A 20,846-nucleotide genomic window follows, 5' to 3' on the forward strand; every position below is an offset into this window, starting at 1 on the left:
GCTGTTGCTGATATAGAATCTCTCTTCCCTCCTTCCTTTGGCATTCTCGTTTTTCCAGTAGAAGGCCCTCAACACAGAGGGATGGTAAGACTCACACTTTTTTTTTTTAAGAACCAGAGATTCCTCTCATTGGCCTGTTAACCATCTGGGCACTCATTTCTAGAGTGAACGTCTGAGATTAGATGACTTCTAAGACAGTGGCTCTAAACTCTTGTTGCATATTACGACCACCTGGGGAGCTTTAAAATGCCACTGCCCAGGCCACACCCAACACCAGTTAAATCCAAATCTCAGAGTGGGAGCTGGTCATCAGTAATTTTTAAAGGTCCGCTGGTGATTCCAGTGGGCAGCCAAGGTTGAGAACCAGTGAAGTCTCAGTTTCTCCTAGTGCTTAGCGTTGATGACTTTCATCTGGGAAGGGGTGCGAGGCAGTGGGTGAAGGAAAATTCAGGTGGGCCTTTTATTCTGCATTTAAAAAATCTGCAAAGCACCCTGCCCCGTGACACAGAGAGTGCTTAGAAAGTTCTGACAGTTAAATAAGAGACAGAAAATAGCTGTGTGTTTGGAGTTAGGATGTATTGACACCACAAGAGGGCGCAAAGAGAGCAAAGATGTTTTCTGTAAGTGTTTCATGGAAGTGGTGGTTTTTTGTGGATTTTTTTGGGAAATCCATCTGTAAGCCACCTCAACAGTCCTCAGCTCTGGGGCCATCGCCAGCAAAGCAACTTCTTTCTCATCTTTCCTTGTCAGAGTTTAAGCTTACTTGTGCCTTCCTCTCCCAGGTGGCCATCGAGTTTGACCAGAACGTCTCCATTGCGTTCACCTGCCTGAGTGCGGATTGCAAGATCGTGCACGAGTACATCGGTGGCTACATTTTCTTGTCCACCCGTTCCAAGGACCAGAATGAAACGCTCGATGAGGACCTGTTCCACAAGTTGACTGGCGGTCAGGAATGAAGCAAAGCAGGCCTGCTGGGCCTGCACACGAAGGGCGAGGCAGAGGTGGTCCTCCCTGCTTGGTCCACGGGGTCCACGGCTTGCACAGTGTGTAGATTCCAGACTGACACACAATGTGTATTCACCACCGGTCACCCCGATCCTCGCCTCATTTCAAACACTGCCTAACACATCCCTTTCCTTACTTTGCTCTGTGCGATCAGCCGTGGAAGGGGCCTCCATTGCCTTCTCTGTAAAGTGGCTGGGTGGGAGAGAGCACAGGGCTCTCAGATTGCTCTCAGGCCCAGCACGTAGCTCCAGTTCTTATAGAACCTGCGCAGGGTATGGCTAGAAGTTGTCCATGTGCTTTTCTGCTTTGTAGCTAAGTCAGCGGGGAAGACTGAAAGATTAAAGGCACATGTAGCAAGGACACATCTTAGGCCACAAACTCAGGTATGAAAAGAAATGTGTCTTTCCTTAACAGAACTGCTTTTAGTTCTTATCTTGTGAAAATGGCAGAGGGAGTCCACACATACACTTTTTTCCCTGGAGGTCACGGTCTAGGGGTGGTACCAGTTGGTGGCAAGGGGTCAGAGCATTGGCCCTTAATGTCATTAGTCCACAATGACATCTACTGAGGTGACCATTGACCAATGTGATCTTAGACATTGGTCCCCTCAGGTTACTGCTGCCACCTCCAAGTCTTATTCCATTCCTGGGGATCTCTCAGCCACATTTAAGTCCTTCTTGATGACATGGGTGACACAGGGGTACAGGGAAACCCATTCCTCAACTCACTTCCATGTCTCCACTGCTTCTACTCTGGCTTTGGGCTCAGGAAGCCAGTATTGAGGCTTCCAGTGAGGTCTCCATCCCAGCTGGTCAGGGAGAGGAGGGCAGACCCATTCTCAAAAACCACCATGTTCAAAGTCCTATGGCTTCCCCACTGGCTCCTGTCTATGGGGCCTTTGGCCGGTCAGGGGCTGGGGAAGCCTTGCCCTTATCATTCGTCAGTGTTTTGGATTTGGTGTCTGTTTATATAACTCCTTTAGGGCAAAAGCCTTTCGATTTTGTAAATCAAAAGCCCATAATAGACTTTTTTTCCCCTCTGCTTTGAGACATGAGTGTGGGCCAATTGGCAGCTGCCTCCATTGTTTTCTGTTTTGGTTTATCAGCATCAGAGGAGCAGTTTTGAAAAGGTAAAAAGCAATAGCAGGGGTAGAGGGAAATCTCAAAGCATTTTATTATGTTTTATAAATGCTCTTCTGTCACACAAGGGGCTCCATTTCCATTTTGAAGTTCTTTAAGGATGAAAACCTCAGGGGGCCTGGCCAGAGGCCAGATGCCCAAAAACATTAGCTGTTGCTTTATTTTCCAACAAAGCCATCTGAGAAGAGAGATCTCCACAATTCCGGGAGCCACATGGAGACAGCCTTGGCTAGGGAGCCCCGGACCCTGAGCCAGAAGTTGTCGCTGGAAATTCCTCTTTCAGCCTCTCCTTAGAGGTGAATGTTGATGAAGACTCCCCAGGCACTAGCTGAACTTCCGAGGCCTAGCTTAAAGCTCGGAGGTCGCTTAGGCACTCAGAAAATCTAGTCTATGTCATAAAGAGCTTAATTTGAAATGTGTTGTATAGAAACTAGGGCAGAGCGTACCATGTTAAACTTGGTGTTGGTCATTCTGCCATAGTCCTGGGCTCTATTATTTTAGAACCTAGTCAGGTCTTTAAGATTACCTTAGGTCCTACATTAAAATAACGCTCCTTGATGTCACATTTTCCCTGCCTGCTGCCCCGTGCAGCTCTGCATGGTTGACCAAAGCTAGACCTTCAGTTCACCCTCTGCCTCAGCTTTTCAGGGCTGTCTGACATTTCCGTGAAAACACTCAAAGGAGTCAACTCGTTTTAACCAAACTTTCAGGGGAACATTTCTCCCATGACTACACAGCTGCATCCCAAAGGAGTAAAGTGGGACAAGAAGACCTGAAATGCTGCTATTCCAAAGAGCAACTTAAGGACTTTTTTTTTTACATTGCATACAAAAAGTCTTCTACTTCCTGTGATGGAATTTTAAATTAATATGTGCCTTTCAGCCTCGTTTGCTTTCTTATTACACTAGATTGTAAATCTGTGTTTGTAATTTTATATGACTTTTTTAATTAAAAGGTTTATATGCATTTAAGTACTGTCTACTTGTGTCTTCTCCAGTTGCTGTGTCTAAGAAGTCTAAGAAGGTGCATATTTTCTTTCTTTTTTTTTTTTGAGGAAGATTAGACCTGAGCTGACATCCGCTGCCAGTCCTCCTCTTTTTGCTGAGGAAGACTGGCCCTGAGCTAACATCCGTGCCCATCTTCCTCTATATGTGGGACACCCGCCACAGCATGGCTTGATCAGTGGTGCGTAGGTCCGTGCCCAGGATCTGAACCCATGAACCCTGGGCCGCCAAAGTGGAGGGTGCAAACTTAACTGCTATGCCGCCAGGCCAGCCCCAAAGATTTTTTTCATTGTGAAAAAGAAGTGCAACTTTCAGGGTTAACATGTGCTTCTCAAGATTCCCAGATTCCAGCTCATTCTCCCCACTGGTGCGCAAAGTGGCTGATCACGTCGGGCCTCAGAAACATCAGAAATCAGCTTAGAAACCTCACTTCACTGTTGGTTTCTACCTTTTGGGAAAAGCACCAGAGTAAAGAACTATCCAGAGGCAGAGGAGCAGCAGAGGGCCTCCAGTTTGATGGCTGAATGTCAAGGGCACGTCTGGATATTTCTTTACTCTGGTTCTTTTCCCAAAAGGTCCTTAACGCCTCCAGTTTACAGGTATCCCTTCATGCAATTCTCACAGCAACCTATAGGGGGCAGGAATGGCTTGCTTTCTCATCTCACAAAGGCGAAAACAGGCTCAGAAGGTGAAGTAATTTGCCCAAGGTCACACCACCAGTAAGCCGTGGAACCCGGATTCAAAGCCAAGTTAGTCTTACCTCCGGAGATCACTAAACTAAACCCAGCAAACCTTTTCTTTTCCAGCCCTGCTCAGCCTTGAAAGGCCTGCCCTCACCTCTGGCCCCAGTGCAGACGTCCCCTGAGCTCAGTGTCCCCATGTCACTCACACTTGTAGGAGAAGGTGAGGTGAGGTAGGGGATTGGCGGCCCCAGAATTAGCTGGGGGAGGTGGGGTGGGTCAAAAACGTCTGAGAGCCCGAGAAACGAGTTGTCTAATGAGTGTTTTATTTTTAATTCTGGAAAAGTTTCATTTTCAGTCTCAAGGTCAAAAAAGTAGCCAAATGAGGCTTTCATTTGAAAACTTATCTTTGAGTTGTAGGCACTAGAAGCCAAGACATCTTGCAATAGTTTCTGAAATCGCTAAAAAAAAAAATGTTTAAAAAATTCACTTACAAGTAAAGATTTCTTTTTTGCTTCAGTACATCCAGCATCTCTATTTGTTTTCATTATTTTCCCACAGACACGTGATTCTCCTGCCTCCTCCCCGTCCCCCTGGCTGTCACCCTAGAATCTTTCGAGGCTGAGGGGTGGAGGGAGCGTCTTTTTCTTGTATTTCACCCCTTTTTCCCTTTCATGCCCCCTTCAAAGAGCCATTGAGTCCTAGAAATGGTGGATAGAAAAGCTGAAGGTCAGCACTTAGCCGTTTCTTGTGTTCAAGTTTCCCCATCCCCTTTCTCAACACCTTGTACGTCACTGAAGCGGTGTGGAAATACCGAGTGCTAGCAAAAGAGAAAAAAGTCAGCCTGTTCTGGTTCTCTGTCCTCACAAATGCCTGTGCTGGCCCTGAACTCCCGCTGTCCTTGGGATGCCAAGTTCTCGACTTCTTTAAAGCAGAACGCTTGCTAAATGAAAGGTGAGATTCTAGTAACTTAAGCCACCCTTGAGCCCAGAGTGTCATGAAAGACACTGAAAAACAACAGGTTAGATGATTTAGAAAAAGCCTCTGGGAGTCTGCCCACATTTGCCCACACATCCCATGTTGTGTCAAGACTCGGTTACCTGAGAAGAGCCCATGTAAAAAACACATAAAGTGAGAAGAGATTTCTCTTTAGAATCACTAACAACTGGAAAAGATTCTTTCAACTAAATGGATTTGCTTCCTTTCTCTGCCTCACTGTGTGACCTTGAAGAACTGTAATTCCCCTGCGTGCTTCAGTTTCCTAACTTTTACAGAGGGAAAATCCTGCAGTCACTGCTCCTCAGGAGAGCCCCAACTGGCAAATGCTCCCTGGGAACTTTGGATGCTGTTTGTCTTCTTGGGCCAGTGGAGGTTGGGAGGGGAAGCCTTTGGCTGCTCTCTGAGATCCCTGGGATGCAAGAATGTGCCCTGGGGAGAAGGCAGAGCCTTTTGTAAGAGGAGCCCAGAGCCTTGGGGGAGAGGAGGGTCCCAAGCCCCAAGCCTGTCCCCTCTGATTCAAGAGATGTGTTGTCAGAGGCCTTGGCAGCCCCAAACAGGGCCCATGATGGAAGGCAAATGAGGTTCCAGAAGGAAAAAATTTACATATATATAGCTTTGAGACAAGACGAGGGGATTGTGACAGGGCCCCGGGCCAGGGCTCAACACAAAGGCACAAGTGTTGGTGACACAGTGGCTGGTTTGCCCAGTACCCGGCTGATAAAGGAAATCCCCACTTGTGCCCACTATGTCTATTAGAGAGCAAGGACACTCTTGCAGGCAAATTATGGAAGGTTGGGGAGCCAGTGCTGTAATAGTGGGGCCTTCCAGGAACCGAGGAGGGTTTGGGACGGAGGTCTGATATGGTGCTTACAAAGACACCCTGGATCTCTGAGCTACCAATTTACTTCTTAAACTGTTCCCAAAGAACCAATATTGGCAGTCAGGCCAGCCCACATGACCCAGTGTTATCTAAAAAATTATAGCAGAACCAGTGTTTCTTTTCTAGAAGTTACAAAGCCCACACACCCAGCTTCAAAATGGAAAGCACGCTCATTGCTATTGAGGGTCGGATATTGAGTATTAAGCCCACATAGACTGCAACTCGAGGCCTTGCTGTTCAAAGCGTGGTTCCGCCCTAAAGCAGCTGAAAACTTCTAATGTGAAATGTGATGCTTCATCTTTTAAGACATTTTCTTTCCTTTTTTTTCCCCACTACCCACCACCTCTGGCAACCATCAATCTATTCTCGGTTTCTACGAGTTTGGTTTTTTAAGGTTCCACATGTAGGTGACATCTTACAGTATTTGTCTTTGTCTGACTTATTTCACTTAACATAATGCCCTCGAGGCCCATACATGTTGTCGCAAATGGCAGCATTTTCTTCTTTTTTATGGCTGAATAATATTCCATTGTGTGTGTGAGTGTGTGTGTGTGTGTGTGTGTGTATACAAATACTACATTTTCTTTAGCCATTCATCCATTAATGGACACTTAGGTTGTTTCCAGGTCTTGGCTATTGTAAATAATGCTGCAATGAACATGGGGGTGCATATATCTTTTCAAGTTAGTGATTCCAATTCTTTCAGATATATACCCAGAAGTGGAATCACTGGATCATACGGTAGCTCTAATTTAAATTTTTTTTCTTTTTGAGGAAGATTAGCCCTGAGCTAACTGCTGCCAATCCTCCTCTTTTCGCTGAGGAAGACTGGCCCTGAGCCAACATCTGTGCCCATCTTCCTCTACTTTATATGTGGGACGCCTACCACAGCATGGTGTGCCAACCGGTGCCATGTCTGCACCCAGGATCCGAACTGGCAAACCCCGGGCCGCCAAAGCGGAACGTGCGCACTTACCTGCTGCACCACCAGGCCGGCCCCTAATTTTCATTTTTGAGGAACCTCCATACTATTTTCTCTACTGGCTGCACCAATTTACATTCCCATTTTAAGATATTTTCTTGCTTGCTTTTCTGATCCCATCCAATAAATTCTCTTACAGTTTCTGAATTTGATCATGTTTTCATCATAACCAAAACCTAAGAGCCTTGGCCTGGTGAAAAAGGAAACTGGAAAACAATAGTAGAGGGAAATCAAGCCTCAGGCTGACAGTGTCTGTCCCCTCATCTGTAAAAGGAGGGTTTTGAAGTGGGTGATTTCCTGTAGCCCTTTGTACTCGAGCATTCTCTGATTATGGTCCATTTCCCCCACAATCAGGTCAAGGTACCTGCCCGACTCTGATGTAGTAATCCGGGGCCTTGGTACCAAGCCTGTGCTTTTCTTCTGAAATTCTGGCGTCACTCTGCCAATACGACCCCATTATCAATGTCAGGCCATATAGTCACATAACTCGAATTTCAGGGTGGGTTGACAGGCTGCCATGGCAGTCACATAGCCCCAGGGGCAAAAGGGATACTAAGAGGGTAAAAGGCTATGCCAACCGATGTTGGAGCCAGTGAAATCAGGCTTCCACCTCCCCAAAGAGTAGTCTCAACAATAACACAGCTAATAGTGTGTGGCTAAAAGAATTAGAATGCTAACATGTACTAAGGGCTATCACTTGTGCTTCCCATGGATTCTCTCAGTTCATCCTCTGGGTGAGGCAAGTATTATCAGCCCATTGTACACATTAGGAAATGTGCTATTGTGTGCTGATGAATGCTTAATAAACCTGTGGGTGGGAAGGAGCCATGATTTACCAATTTCCCTGGTATAAAGGCTCCAACTGCAGCCAACATGACATCACTGAACACAGAATTGGGAAGGGACAAGCCAGCTCAAGCACACACTGGAACTATGTACAGAGAGGTCAAGCAACTTGTCAAGGTCATTTAGCCAGAAGATGGGAAGCGAGGATTTGAACTCAGGCCTTCTGACTTGAGCTGTGTTCTTTAGCAGTACGCTTGATATTCCCCGGTGAATGGCAAGACTTCTTGAGCAAAGAGCCCTAGATTGTCGTTATTTGTGATAATACCCCCGGGATGATTTTTCCCAGAACATATTTGGGTAAGGACTACCAAAACACCATAGACACTCTTTTCCTCCAATTACTTTATAGTAGATTTCAAATAGCAAAATAGTGAAAATTTCTACTAAAAAATCTTCAGATCTCAACTGGTCTTGTGGACTTGCTGGGCCACTTGTCCGATACATTTTATTGCAAATCTCGGTCAGAGGTGGGGTTTAGGACGGGAGGGAAGGGTTCTGTCTTCTTCCCAACAGAGCAAACACCAAACTATGACCTGAGACAACCCCGTCCACCCCCATCCCCACGACTGGTTGGCCTAGCTCCTGCCATTTCATATAAATGATTAATGCCGATTCCACCAGAGAGAGGTGACTTTTCCTCAGGGACTGAGCTCTGGTTTTAGAGGCTGAGTGAAATGTTCTTATTCTGACCTTTTCCTCCCTTTATAAATGGTTCTGTGAATCAGGTAGACATCAGGAGAGTAAATGCGCAAACACTTGGCAAGACGCTGCTGAATAATCCATTGCTTATGACCTAAGTACAGTTCACTCCAGGATAAGGGGCCACCAGTGCAAATGCATTCAGGGGTATGTAACGTGCATGGGCACAGTCGGGCAGATATGAGACCACATAGATTTGTGAGGCATGCCCTGCCTAGCATTCACATGGCTGAAAAATATGTGAATGTATAGCAATATATCTGAGAACTTAATGCAGCCTATGGGCCAACAGTTGTCAAGCTATGCTTGGGTCCAGCCAATTGTAATTCAACCAATTCACTTATATATATGCATACACACACGCGCACACACACACACACAATTTGTATATATTTCTATCAGTTAGAATTGTTTAGCTACTAGTGACAGAAAATCCAAAATAGCAGTGCCTCAAACAAGAGAGATGTTTTTCTCTCTTTCGCCTACAACTCCCAAGGCACGCCTAGGCTGATAAAGCCTTATATGGCAGGTCAGGGACTCACATCCTTTCAGCTTTCACTCTGCCACACACAGCTTCTACTCACATAGTCATGTCATGGTCTAATACCTGCTTTGGCTCCAGGTATTATGTCACATGGCTCAATTAGCTACAAGGGAGGTTGAAATATTTGGTCTTTATTCAGAGTAAATATGAACTCAAAAAGCAGGGTTCTTTTTTTGATAAAGGTGAGAATAGATAGTAGGAAACAAGTAGCTTCCTCTGCCATAAGCACCTGCTATGTGCTAGGCACTAATGCTAGCTTCTAAGGATAATACAATGAACAGAGTTCATAATCTAGCAAGAGACAGACATCTGGGCAAATAACTCTGTAACGCTGTATAACAGGTATTATTCCTGACATGTTAAAGAGACAAATGAGAACAAAAAGCAAGGAGTAATTAGTTTTGTTAAAATCAGGAGCAAAGTAGGAAGGATTTCCCAGAGGAGAGGACATTTAGACTTGGCCTTGAAGGATGAGTAAGAGTTTGCCAAGTGGGGAGAAGGACAGGAATTAGGTCAAGCTTGGCAGAGGGGCCATTAGTAGGGAGACAGCCAGTGAATGTTCTTATCCATGAGGTGCCATGATCAGACTTGCATTTTAGAAACATAAGTCTGGCAGCTGATGGAAGATGGATGGAGGGGGGCCACACGGGAAGTTGGAGGGTCAGATCAGAGGCTGCTGTGACAGTTGAGTTAAAAGACACCGAGGACTGGAGCTGAGCCAGTGGAAAGAGAGGTAGGGAGAGTTGAGAGCTGTCTCAGAACTAAAATCAGCAGACTTTGAGATTGTGGCCAACACTATTATTTACCTGCCAAAACCATTTTCCCTTCTTCCTTGCTAACAGAACTTGCTTTGGGCTGAGTCAATGTGTCCAACCCCAGTGATGATATTTATTGGTTTATACCAATCATGATTATCCTTTCCCCAGCTTCCTAGTTTTCTTTGCAGGTAGGCATGGTCATGTGGCCCATTGTGACCAATGAGGCCTAAGGAAAAGTATGCTGGGAGATTTCTGGGAAAGCTTTTTCTATCCTGATAAAAAGATGATGCAGTTGGCTTCAGCTTCACTCTTCCCTATTCTTCCTGCCTTGAATGTGGATGTGATGACTGGAGGTACAGCAACCATCTTGCAATCAAAAGGTAATAAGCATGAGAATAAAGGGAATACACTACAGATGGTAGAGCCTAAAAACAGAAGAAGTCTGTGTTATTATGGAGCAGCTGAAGGGACACAAATAGCTGCCTAATTCTGGACTTTTTGTTATGTTCAAAAATCAATAAATGTGTTTAAGCCACTATTAGGTGGGTTTTCTGTAACTTGCAGCTAAATATATTCCTAACTGACTATGAACAGTAAACAAGTGAATTTGTACAGTAATGGAGCAGAGGGTCAAGCTTGACTTACAATTTCTAGTTTGGCTAGTTATGTGAGTAGAAACCCAATTGGTAAATAAATATAAAAGATACCAGCCGGAGGGGAGGTCAGTGGGCATAGACAATAAGTTTGATTTGGGTAACTCTAAGATCTCAGTCACTCCTGACATGAGGTCATTCTGTGAAGTATGTGTGGACCTTTGCAATGGTGCTGCTCAAGGCATCCTGAGAACTCCCCTTTGGAAATTCTCAGCAAAGCCTGATTCACTTATTTGGGATATCCTTACTGTTGATGAATCTTCATTACTTTCATGGGGATTCAAGTTTTTGAAATACCCGAGACTAAATAAGGTGAGTTTTGAGATCGTGATAAGATTGACATTGTGAAATATTTTGGTGAATGATTTAATACGTAAAAGTAACCCTGGTGATTGGGGGGGTGTGTGTATGAATCATAAACTCCTTCTGAAAGCAATTCCAGAACAAGAATTACAGATATATTTCAACACAGGAAGCATCATTTGCAAAAGGACATCACCTATAAGAAACATTGCTCAAGACCAACTCTTGCCAGATAATGTTTTTTGATCACTCTCAGGAGTTGGTACCCAAATACCCTGTCAAGTAAATCAAGCAGATATTTTCCATGTTCTCAATACTCCCAAAAAGAGGAATGATCTCAGAGTTCTAATCTTAGGTTCTTTCTCAGACTGACTTACGAAATTAATCCTAGTTCTTCCAGCAATAAATGGAAATAATAGTCCATGCCTCCCGTCTAAAAGGAGCATCATGAACAAGAATTGGCTGGCAACTTCCTAGAATTTGGAATATCTCTCATAGGTTCCATAAATACTTGGCATAATTAATAATCAGTAATCAAGTGATTTTGTTAACATATTATTGAGGATAAACAGTCATGTACTTACAACCTATATTATTTTCAGTAATGACAGAAAGCCATCACTGTTAAAATCTGCTTCTAAAAAACTACCTACTGTTTGAACTCTCTGAAATTACTATTTTGGACCTTCGTTTCCTCTCCACCCTCCCCGACACCCGCCCTCAGCTGATGAGCTCACCTGTACGCTGTGGAGCAGAGTGACCTCATCAGATGGGAACAGCCTCCTCTTTTCTCTCTGCATCTGTCCTCACGTTGTCTTTCTTCCTTTCTGCCCCAGTGAGAAAAGTGCCCAATCTCCAGCCTTCTGAGTACTGTCCCCCTTGTGACCTCCGAAAGACTTTATTCCTGCAGTTTCCTCTTCTCTCTTCTGCATCTTTCACATCTCCTGGTGCATTCCCGTCCAGTTTGCAAACATGTTCTCTATCTATAGGGGTTTTAAAACACGGCTGCAAATTCTTTGACTGTTCCCATCAAGAGGTGGGGTCTCTGTCCCATACCCTTAAACCTGGGTGGGCTTGTGGCTGGATTGACCAATGGAGTATAGCAGAACAGAGACTATGTGACTTCTTAAACGCAGGTGATGAAAGGCCAAGCAGCTTCTGTCCTGTTCATGGGACACCCTTTCTTGGAGCCCTGAGGCTATCATACTAGAACTTCAATTACCCTGAGGCCACCATGTTAGAGAGGTCCCAACTAGGCACTCCAGTTGACAGTCCCAGCAGTGCCCAGACTTCTAGTCATCCCCACCAAGATGCCAGACCTATGAGTGAAGCCAGCTTGAACCCTCAAAACCCGCCCATTCAACAGCTGAATACTACCAATGACCCCAGTCAATGCTGTGTGGAGCAAAATAATCATCTAGCCGAGCTCTGACAAAATTCTGACCCACAAAGTCATGGAATAGAATATAATGACTGTTGCTTTAAGCCACTAAGTTTTTGGGTTCTTATTAGACAGCCATAGATAACTACAACAACACTCCCACCTTAAAAATGTTTTGAGGGCCCAGCCCAGTGGCGTAGTGGTTAAGTTCACGCATTCTGCTTTGGTAGCCCCAGGTTTCCTGGTTCGGGTCCCAGGTGCTGACCTAGGTACCGCTTGCCAACCCACGCTGTGGCAGGCGTCCCAGATGTAAAGCAGAGAAAGATGGGCATGGACGTTAGCTCATGGTCAATCTGCCTCAGCAAAAAGAGGAGAACTGGTGGCAGATGTTAGCTTAGGGTTAATCTTCCTTAAAAAAAAAGGTTTTAAACTCTACAGTACCCATTTTTCTGCTCCTTCTCACAGCAAAACTTCTCCAAAGAATTAAGAAGGTGAATACTTTTTCATGTCCTTAACTCGCTCCTCTCTGGTTTCTGTCCCTACCCACCACTAAACTCTGCTCTTGTCCAGGTCATAAATGTCCTCCCTTACTCAGTCTCTCGAAACTTGCTTGGCCTCCTCAATAAAAAACAGGTCTAAACTTTCAAGCTGCCAAACTTTCCCAAGTTTTCTCCCATCTCCTGGCTACTCCTTCTCAGCTGGCCAGGCTGATTCCTCCTCCTCTGCTCCACCTTCTAATTTTGGCTCAGTCTCCTTCTCTTCTCTCTCTACACACTTTCCCTAGGTGGCCTCAACCAGTCTATTGGCTTTAAGCATCATCTGTATGGTGATGCCCCCCAAATGTAACTCTTCAGCTCTGACCTCTTCCCAGAATTCCAAAGGGATGTCCAATTATCTCCTCAACATCTCCTTTGGAGGTCTAACAGACATCTCAAACTTAATATGGCCAAAAGAGAGCCTGTGATTTTTCCTGCCCCAAATCTGTTGTTCTCTTGACTTCTCTACCTTAGTCAATGGCATCTCAATCCATCCAGTCCTCTGGCCCAAAAGCCTAGGGATCATGCCTGATACTTTTTTCTTCCTCATCTCTTATGCATTATTTCCCGCGCTACTGTAGCAAATTACCACACACTGGTGGCTTAAGACAACACACACTATTATTCAGCCCTAAAAAGGAATGAAATTTTCTTTTCCTTTTTTTTTCTTTTTGAGGAAGATTAGCCCTGAGCTAACTGCTGCCAATCCTCCTCTTTTCACTGAGGAAGACTGGCCTTGAGCTAACATCCATGCCCATCTTCCTCTACTTTGTATGTGGGATGCCTACCACAGCATGGCGTGCCAAGTGGTGCCATGTCTGCACCCAGGATCCCAGCTGGCGAACCCTGGGCCGCCGAAGTAGAACGTGTGCACTTAACCGCTGTGCCACCAGGCCGGCCCCAGGAAGGAAATTTTGAAATGTACTACAACATGATGGACCTTGAAAGCATTATGCTTCGTGAAATAAGCCAGACACAGAAGGATAAATCTTGTGTGATTCCACTGATAGGAAGCACCTAGAAGAGACAAATTCAGAGACAGAAAGGAGAAGAGAAGTTACCAGGAGTCGGGGGAGTAAGGAGGGGGTGATTACTGAATGGGTACAGAGCTTGTGTTGCAGATGATGACAATGTTTTAGGCATAGATAGTGGTGACTGTTACACAACATTGTGAATGTATTTAATGCCACTGAATAGTACACTTAACAAATGGTTAAAATGATAAATATTATGTTATGGATGTTTTACCACAATAAAAATACAACAATAACATACACATTTATTCTCTTAGAGTTCCTGAGGTGAGGATTCTGAGACCAGTCTCACTGAGCCAAAGTCAAAGTGTCAGCAGGGCCACACTCCCTCCAGAGGGTTTAGGGGACAGTCCACTTCCTTGCCTTTTCCAGCTCCTAAAACTGCATTCCTTGCATTCCGTGGCCCCTTCCTCTGTCTTTAACCCAGGAGTCTCCACACTGCCTTCTTCTCTCTAGTGAAATCTCCCTCTGCCTCCATTTTACAAGATACTTGTGATTACATTCAGGGCCCGTCAGGATAATCCAGGATAATCTCCCCATCTCAAGATCTTTACCTTAATCACATATGCAAAATTTCTTTTGCTATGTAAAGTAACATTTACAGGTTTCAGGGATTAAGCCATGGATATCTTTGGGGGCCATTATTCAGCCTACCATACCTCCAACCCATTAACAAATCCTGTGGATTCTATTTTCAAAACATATTTCGAATGTGTATACTTGTCTCCACTTACATTGTCATCACTCTGAAGCCAACATCATCATCTCCCCCTTGGACACTTTCAACACCCTCCTGATGTAACCCTCTAGCTTTGCTTGACATAGCAACAATTGACATAGCAACAAAAGTGACCTTTTAACACGTAAAGCAGGGCATGTACAACTTACTCACATGATAGCGTCGCTGCCTACCTCTCTCCTCATCCAGTATCCTCCAGCCACAAAGATCTGCTTTCTGTGACTCAAACACAGCAGGCTCTTGCCTTCCTCCAAATCATTGCACATGCTGTTCTCTGGAACATGATTCCCTTGGCCCTTTGCATGACAGCGCCATCTCATCCTCAGGTCTCAGTTCGAATAAAGCAACCCTTCTCCATGACCACGTCCACTCTCCTCTCCAATTCCTTTCTGTTACATCAACCTGTTTATTTCCTTTAAAACTCTTAATGCAATCTCTAATTATATTCATTTATCTGCTTATTGTCTGTATTCCTCAACAGAATGAAAGCTCTTTGAGAGGAGGGACTGTATCTGCTCCAACATTTAGCACAGAAGCAATACAAAGCAGACTTTCAATGTGTTGAATGAATAAATGAATGTGTGAATGAGTGAATGAACAAATGAACTTCACACCATAATCAAGACCTGTATCAATACAAATAGATAAGGCTATGCTGCAGTAACAAGCAACCTAAAACCACAAGATTTATTTCTCACACTGTATATCCATGTGTTCAGCCTCAGGGGAGCTCTGGTCTTCCTAGGGACCCAGGATGATGGAGTAGCCACCATCCCAAACAGTGTCAATTGCCAGAGGAGAAGAAAGAGCAGTGGAGGGTCTCACACTAGCAATTAAATGCATTGTCTGGAAGTGACACACATCACTTCCTGTTACAACTCATCAGCCAGAACAAAACATAGAAACATGGCCCTACTCAACTGCAAAGGACCAGGAAGAACAATCTTGCCAAGTGGCCAGAAAGGAGAGAACCTGAAATATGTGGCAGATATCACTAATGACTACCACAGGGCCTTTCACAAAATGACCCACATAACATTTCCAATCTCTTCTCCTTACACTCTTCCTCTATGGCCCCTGTTATCCTGCCATTCTGAGCTGCCCATTCCCTCAACACACCATGCCTTGTTATACCTCCATTCCTTTGCACATACTGGGCCCTCTACCTGGGATGCTCTTCAGAGGTAACCAGTATTCTGACCACTGATTAGTTTTGCCTGTGCTTGAACTTCATAGAAATGGAACCATACAGTATGTACACTTGTGCTTAGTTTCTGTTGTTCAACATAACACCTGTGAGATTCATCTGTGTTATTGAGTGGGTCATAGTTCATTCTTTTCCGTGGCTGTGTAGTAGCCTATTGTATAATTATACCATGACTTATGTATCCATTTTCCTATTTATAATTTATGGGTTGTTTCCAGTTTGGCGCTTTTATAAATAAAGTTGCTATTAAACATTCTTTTGGTGGATACATGTACTCATTTCTCTTGAGTATAAACCCAGGAGTGCAATTGCTAAGTCATTAGGTAGATGTATGCTTAGCATTCATCAATATTGTCTGTTTTCCAAGGTAGTTGTACCACTGGACATTCCCAGGCAACAGTGTATGAGAGTTCTAGATGCTCAACATCCTTCCCAAAGTTGGTACTGTCAGTCTTTCTAATTTTGGCCATTCTGGTGGATGGTTAGTAGCATGTCCTTGTGGTTTAAATCTGCATTTTCATGTGAGCAATGATGTTAAGCATATGCTCATATGCTTGTTGGATAGTATGCATTTCTTTACCTAACAAAATTTTTTTGAATATCCACATTGTGTGCGCAAGTTGCTGTAGCAATGGGGACTAAATAACATTCAAGCTCTATGAGATTCCAAAGCATTGCCTTGTTTATGCAACTCCAACACTTTTGCTTTTGGAAGAGTTTCTTTAACATATTAAAAACCTAAATAAATATACAGGCAAACCCTGACTGCTTTTCTGTGGAAGATCCCAAATAAGGAAATACAACTAATCAGAAACAGAAAAGGAGGCTACAGTTAATGAGCACTCATTCATTCAGCAAATATTTCGTAAGCACATACCGTATGCCGGTACTGCCCGACACTGGGATACAGGGCGGTGAACAAGCTGGATACATTCCCTGGGCTCCCAGAGCTCACAGGTCAGGCCTTGGTGACGTGATAGTGCCTTCACACTGTTCGTGATCGTTGTCTGCCTTTCCCCTTTTCCAGACTGGGAACTACTTGAGGGCAGCGTCCAGGCCTTGTTCATCTCCAGGTCCCCATTTTATATGCTGAGCACCTGGGGCACGTGCTGGCATGTTCTCAGGATATGTGTGCTGAATTGCTAAGCCTGAACCAATTCATTGACTTTACAGACGGAAAATATGAAACATACAGAAGCTTAAGAACATAGACATTGTACCCAACAAAATAGCAGCAGTGTTAGGACAGGAACCCAGTATCCTGTGTCCCGGTTTCGGGCCTTTTTATTTCATGTGCTGCCTCTGGCTGTGGTAAATTCCAGCATGTAGTTTATAAAAACAGCCTATATACTATCTTGTCCCACTTCCTATACCTACGTGCAAAATAAAGCGACAGATTAGAGTCTGACCTCTCATTGCAGTTTGAATCTTTTTCTCTTCCATTACAGATTTTAATAGGACCTCAAACAGTATTTTTTAAAATTCTAAGCATTCTACAAATCCTCATGCTGAAATCTTACTGCTATTGAGTGATGCCTCAATAGGAAATAAACACAAGTCTCAACCCATTGCTATTTTATTCCCTCCTCAAGACCATTTCCTCATAGGCAGGTCGACCACGTCAGTGGAGCCCACTAAGATATCTTGGTCCTCAGCACTGGAAAGCCTCTTTTCTGCATACCATTCTGTGAGAGCTGGCTGCCCGGAGACTTGACAAGCTGGTACCGTCTCCCCCGCAATCACCCTCCCATCCCTCCAGCTTATCTCTGGTGTCAGAGAAGAATGCAGCCTTTAAGCTTGTACATTCCGACTCCAGCATTCGGGGGAAGAACACGCAGCAGAGCCAGCTGGTGTCTGGAGGGCAGGGCTGAGCAGTCACCTGTCCTCTATGCCCACTCCCGCCCCCACACCTCACCCCACCCCAGGCTTCCGGAGCTGTGAACAGAGCTGGACAGGATGACCCTCTTGGAAAACAACAACTCTGGGTCTCTGGGGCAACCTGTAAGAGTTCTGAGGATGGGATGGAGAGAGCAGGTGGTCAGAACCCCTAGAAACTTCTCAGTGAGTTGACACTCACCAAGTGTGTTTCCTTAGCCATACCTGTGGGAAAAGGCTCACATTGCTAATGTCACGGCAAGTGGAATCTGGTCGACTGTGCAAATGAGCCCAGAGCCCAGAATAGAATAGTAAGAATTACATCGCCCTTCCTTCTCCCTGGAATGTTGCGACTCACCTATGTGACCTCAGACAAGCCAATTTCCCTCCCTGGGGCTCAGTTTTCTCCCTCTAAAATGGAAAGGGAGGTGTGGAACCAGACAAGTTCTAAAGTTATTTCTAAGGCCAAGGATCCATGACACCGATTTTGACCTAAATCCAAAAAGGAAGTGTGGCCAAGTGTATAACTACTGACTTTTTTTCCTCCCATAGGCTATGAGTTTAGTAACACTCGACAATGTGATCTTCTCCAAGAGACCTTTCCCCCAAGGATCCAGGACTGTGTTGGGAATCTGGATTGGAAACTTCTTTGTGACTCAATTCTTTCCTTCCACCCTCACCTCCACCCACCATGCCCTATCTCAACCCTCACCTGAGCTCTTCTCAAGGCTGGCATGTTGGCAGACCTAGACTGCAAATCTCAGGCACTTAAATTTAACGTTTACTGTTTTGAGTGAGTCCTGCCCCATCCACTCCCAGGCACTATGAAGGACATCGTGACTCACCACATACTCTTCCCATTCATTTGGTGAACATTTCTCCTGAGTCTCAGACTCCATGCTGGGCACCTGGGCTACCAAGAAGAACTACGTGGCCCAGTTCTCAGGAAGCCTAGTCATGAGGTAGGGAGAAGTCACATCAATTCTGAAAGAGAACACCAAGGGAGGACCCACTTGGGTGAAATCTTGAAGGGTGCTATAGCAGATGCTGTCAGTGCCCACCCACATCCCCTTAGCTCTCCCTGGAGTTGCTCAATCTGTGCTCAGGGCAAGCCAGACATTCCAGGGAGTTAAAGCCACAGGGAAAACCCTTGAGCCAACAAGAAGCAGTAGGTGGTGGGTCAATACCCCCACTTCCTCGCCACCTGATGAAGCGATCCTGAGGCACGCTCTGCACGGTCTCTCAGAGGGTCTCAGCAGGATTGAGTGACCTGCTCATGAACATCCCTGCAGAGCCTTCCCTTTTCTGCCTCACTTCCTTACTCCCTCTCTGTGTTGCTTGAGATCACCTCCCAAATAAACTACCTGTGTCCAAGTCCTTATTTCAGGGGACATTTTTGAGGGAACCTACAGTAGGTAGGGAAGAGTGAGCTGAAAAAAAGAGAAAGTAGTCAAGGGGAGAGCACCCAGGCAGGGGGAGCCTGCTGGATAAAGTGATGGAGGGCAGGACACGGCACGGCATTTGGCATGCTGTGCCATTTGAAGGACACATACTTGTTGGCTCCAGGACTTTGCTGTGGGACCTTAGCATCCTTGTCTGGAGGGAACAAATACTTTAGTCATCTTTTCTTGATCTCCCAGAGGTGCTGGAAGAGGAGAAGGGGCTGGAGAAGATGGCCAGGGCCATTTGAGAGGTGCCTGGTGGCCCTGCCCAGGTGTCTGCCTCAGTCCTGGGCCCACAGGGGCCTAAGAAGTCGGCTCTGTTTCTTTGGAGAATGAGCTGCTCAACTACGAAAGGAAATTTCCCAGGCTTCTCACACGATTTGGGTCTGTCTAAACATTTAGAAAAGGTTCTCTTGGCTTACAGGGAATATTACAGTGTCAAATGCTGAGGCTCATGGAAGGCAATTTGATGCAGTGGTTAAGCCAGATAGACTAAAACTAGCTGTGTGCTCCAGGCCCTAGTCAGCCTCTGTGAGCCACAGTTTCCTTATCTACAGCATGGGAATAATAGTACCTGGTGAGCATTCAATGTGATAATGAATACGGCATTAGACGCTGATTATAATTGCTCACCTTAAAAAAGCAGGGGACTAAGAACAGTTTAGTGGATACCAGGGGAAAGGTGGGGTAGGGGGTGGGCACAAAGGGTGAAGTGGTGCACCTACAACATGACTGACAAACATTAATGTAAAATTGAAATTTCACAAGATTGTAACCTATCAATAACTCAATAAAAAAAATCAATTCAGACAAATAAAAAAGATTAAACTCCCTTAAAAAAAAAAAAAAAGCAGGGGACAAGCAGTTTGCACCCACTGGGGCAACGCAAACCTGCCATCTAGGGGAGACCAGTCAGCAAACTCTGCCATGTAGGGGCTGCCACCAGACTCCCCAGCTCAAAAGCCCCACTGGGCAGCCCGCCAAGGGTGTGTCTGCTTGGGTTCAGTATGACCAGAGCAACAGAGCAGAGGGCGGAGCTCAGACCTCGGGGCAGCCTGCCCAGGCCAGGCTCTGGCCTCCACTGATGAGCTAGGCAGCAAGCAGCAGGGACAAGCAGTTGACTCAGAGGGCCTGAGGCTCTGGGAAAGTGCAGGGAGATGGCCTCAGGGGGGCTCCTCAGCCAGGGCCTCTCCAGACTTCTTGCCCCACTGGTGTACAGATGAGCACCCCAATATGGCTCCCTAGGGTCCTCTTCTATAGACTTCCATGGGGGCCAACTTCCTTCCTCCCCAGGGCCTCTGTTCAAAAGTGGATGTGGTTCCCTCTCATCTGGGCAGCCCTGCCTGAACTCCCCAAAGCCCTGCTGGCCTCGGGTGGTCCATCGCCTCTAGGGTGTACCGGCTGGTTTACTCTGAGAGGAGCTGATACACAATCTGTGCCCGGTGAACCAAGCCAAGGCAGAGGTAAGGGCCTAACCTGAGGCCACCCACTGGCCCTCATGCTGGTCCTCTCACCTCCTTACCTTTCCCCCGACTTCTCCCTCCCCCTTAGCTTCCCGTGTTGTCCACAGTACAGTGTTTCTACCTCTGGGGCCTGGGCCTCAGGATCCCTGGGTAGTGACTGCACTGCCCCAGACAGGGCTGCCCAGATGAGACCTCTGCCCCTACCTGGAGCCCATGAAGGGACGCTTTTGTGCAGCAAGGCCCTGGGCTGGCACTTAGGCTGGAAGGATATTTTTGAGGCTTTGAGCAGAGGAGGCCTCAAATGAGATCCCCAGGGACTTGCAATTATCTAATTAACCCAACATGTTAGTTCTGAGGGGTCCTGGAGTTCCTCAGGGCTGCTCAGATAAGGACTGACAGGAGGAAGGATCCATGAGGTTCTGGTCTCAGGGTCTGTGTACACAACACTAGGAATGGTTAACCCCTGGCCTGGGTGGAGTGGGGGGGGGGGGGGGGGGTGTTTGTGTAGAGATCAAAGGCCCTCAGACTGCCATGACCAGTCTTGGAACTCTGGGGGAGAAAGGTGATGTGTGCTCTAAACAAAGCACAGTCAGCATCCCCTTGGCTTCAGGCAGACCTGGGGCTCTCAGTAATGGGGATCAATCACCCCAGCCATGGGGCAGGAATGTTCTTTCTGT

The 20,846-nt window shown here is 45.8% G+C and overlaps 1 protein-coding gene and 1 long non-coding RNA gene across 2 annotated transcripts in view; one reads left to right on the forward strand and one right to left on the reverse strand.

Moving 5' to 3' along the window:
• FERMT1 (FERM domain containing kindlin 1) overlaps positions 1-3,115 on the forward strand; it is a 40,981-nt gene extending 37,866 nt beyond the window's left edge. The window contains exon 15 of the mRNA XM_008537992.2: positions 783-3,115. Coding sequence (XP_008536214.1) covers positions 783-956 — 174 coding nt within the window. The 3' untranslated portion in view covers positions 957-3,115. The remainder of the gene's footprint in view (positions 1-782) is intronic.
• The window catches only part of LOC139078030 (uncharacterized), a 30,067-nt gene that overhangs the window by 5,488 nt on the left and 3,733 nt on the right, over positions 1-20,846 (reverse strand). The window contains exons 4-5 of the long non-coding RNA XR_011530729.1: positions 18,110-18,248; positions 11,230-13,426 (exon numbers count right to left, since the gene is read on the reverse strand). This is a non-coding gene — a long non-coding RNA (uncharacterized lncRNA). The remainder of the gene's footprint in view (positions 1-11,229; positions 13,427-18,109; positions 18,249-20,846) is intronic.

This window comes from Equus przewalskii, chromosome 21 (genome assembly GCF_037783145.1).
Source record: "Equus przewalskii isolate Varuska chromosome 21, EquPr2, whole genome shotgun sequence".
Classification (NCBI taxonomy): domain Eukaryota; kingdom Metazoa; phylum Chordata; class Mammalia; order Perissodactyla; family Equidae; genus Equus; species Equus przewalskii.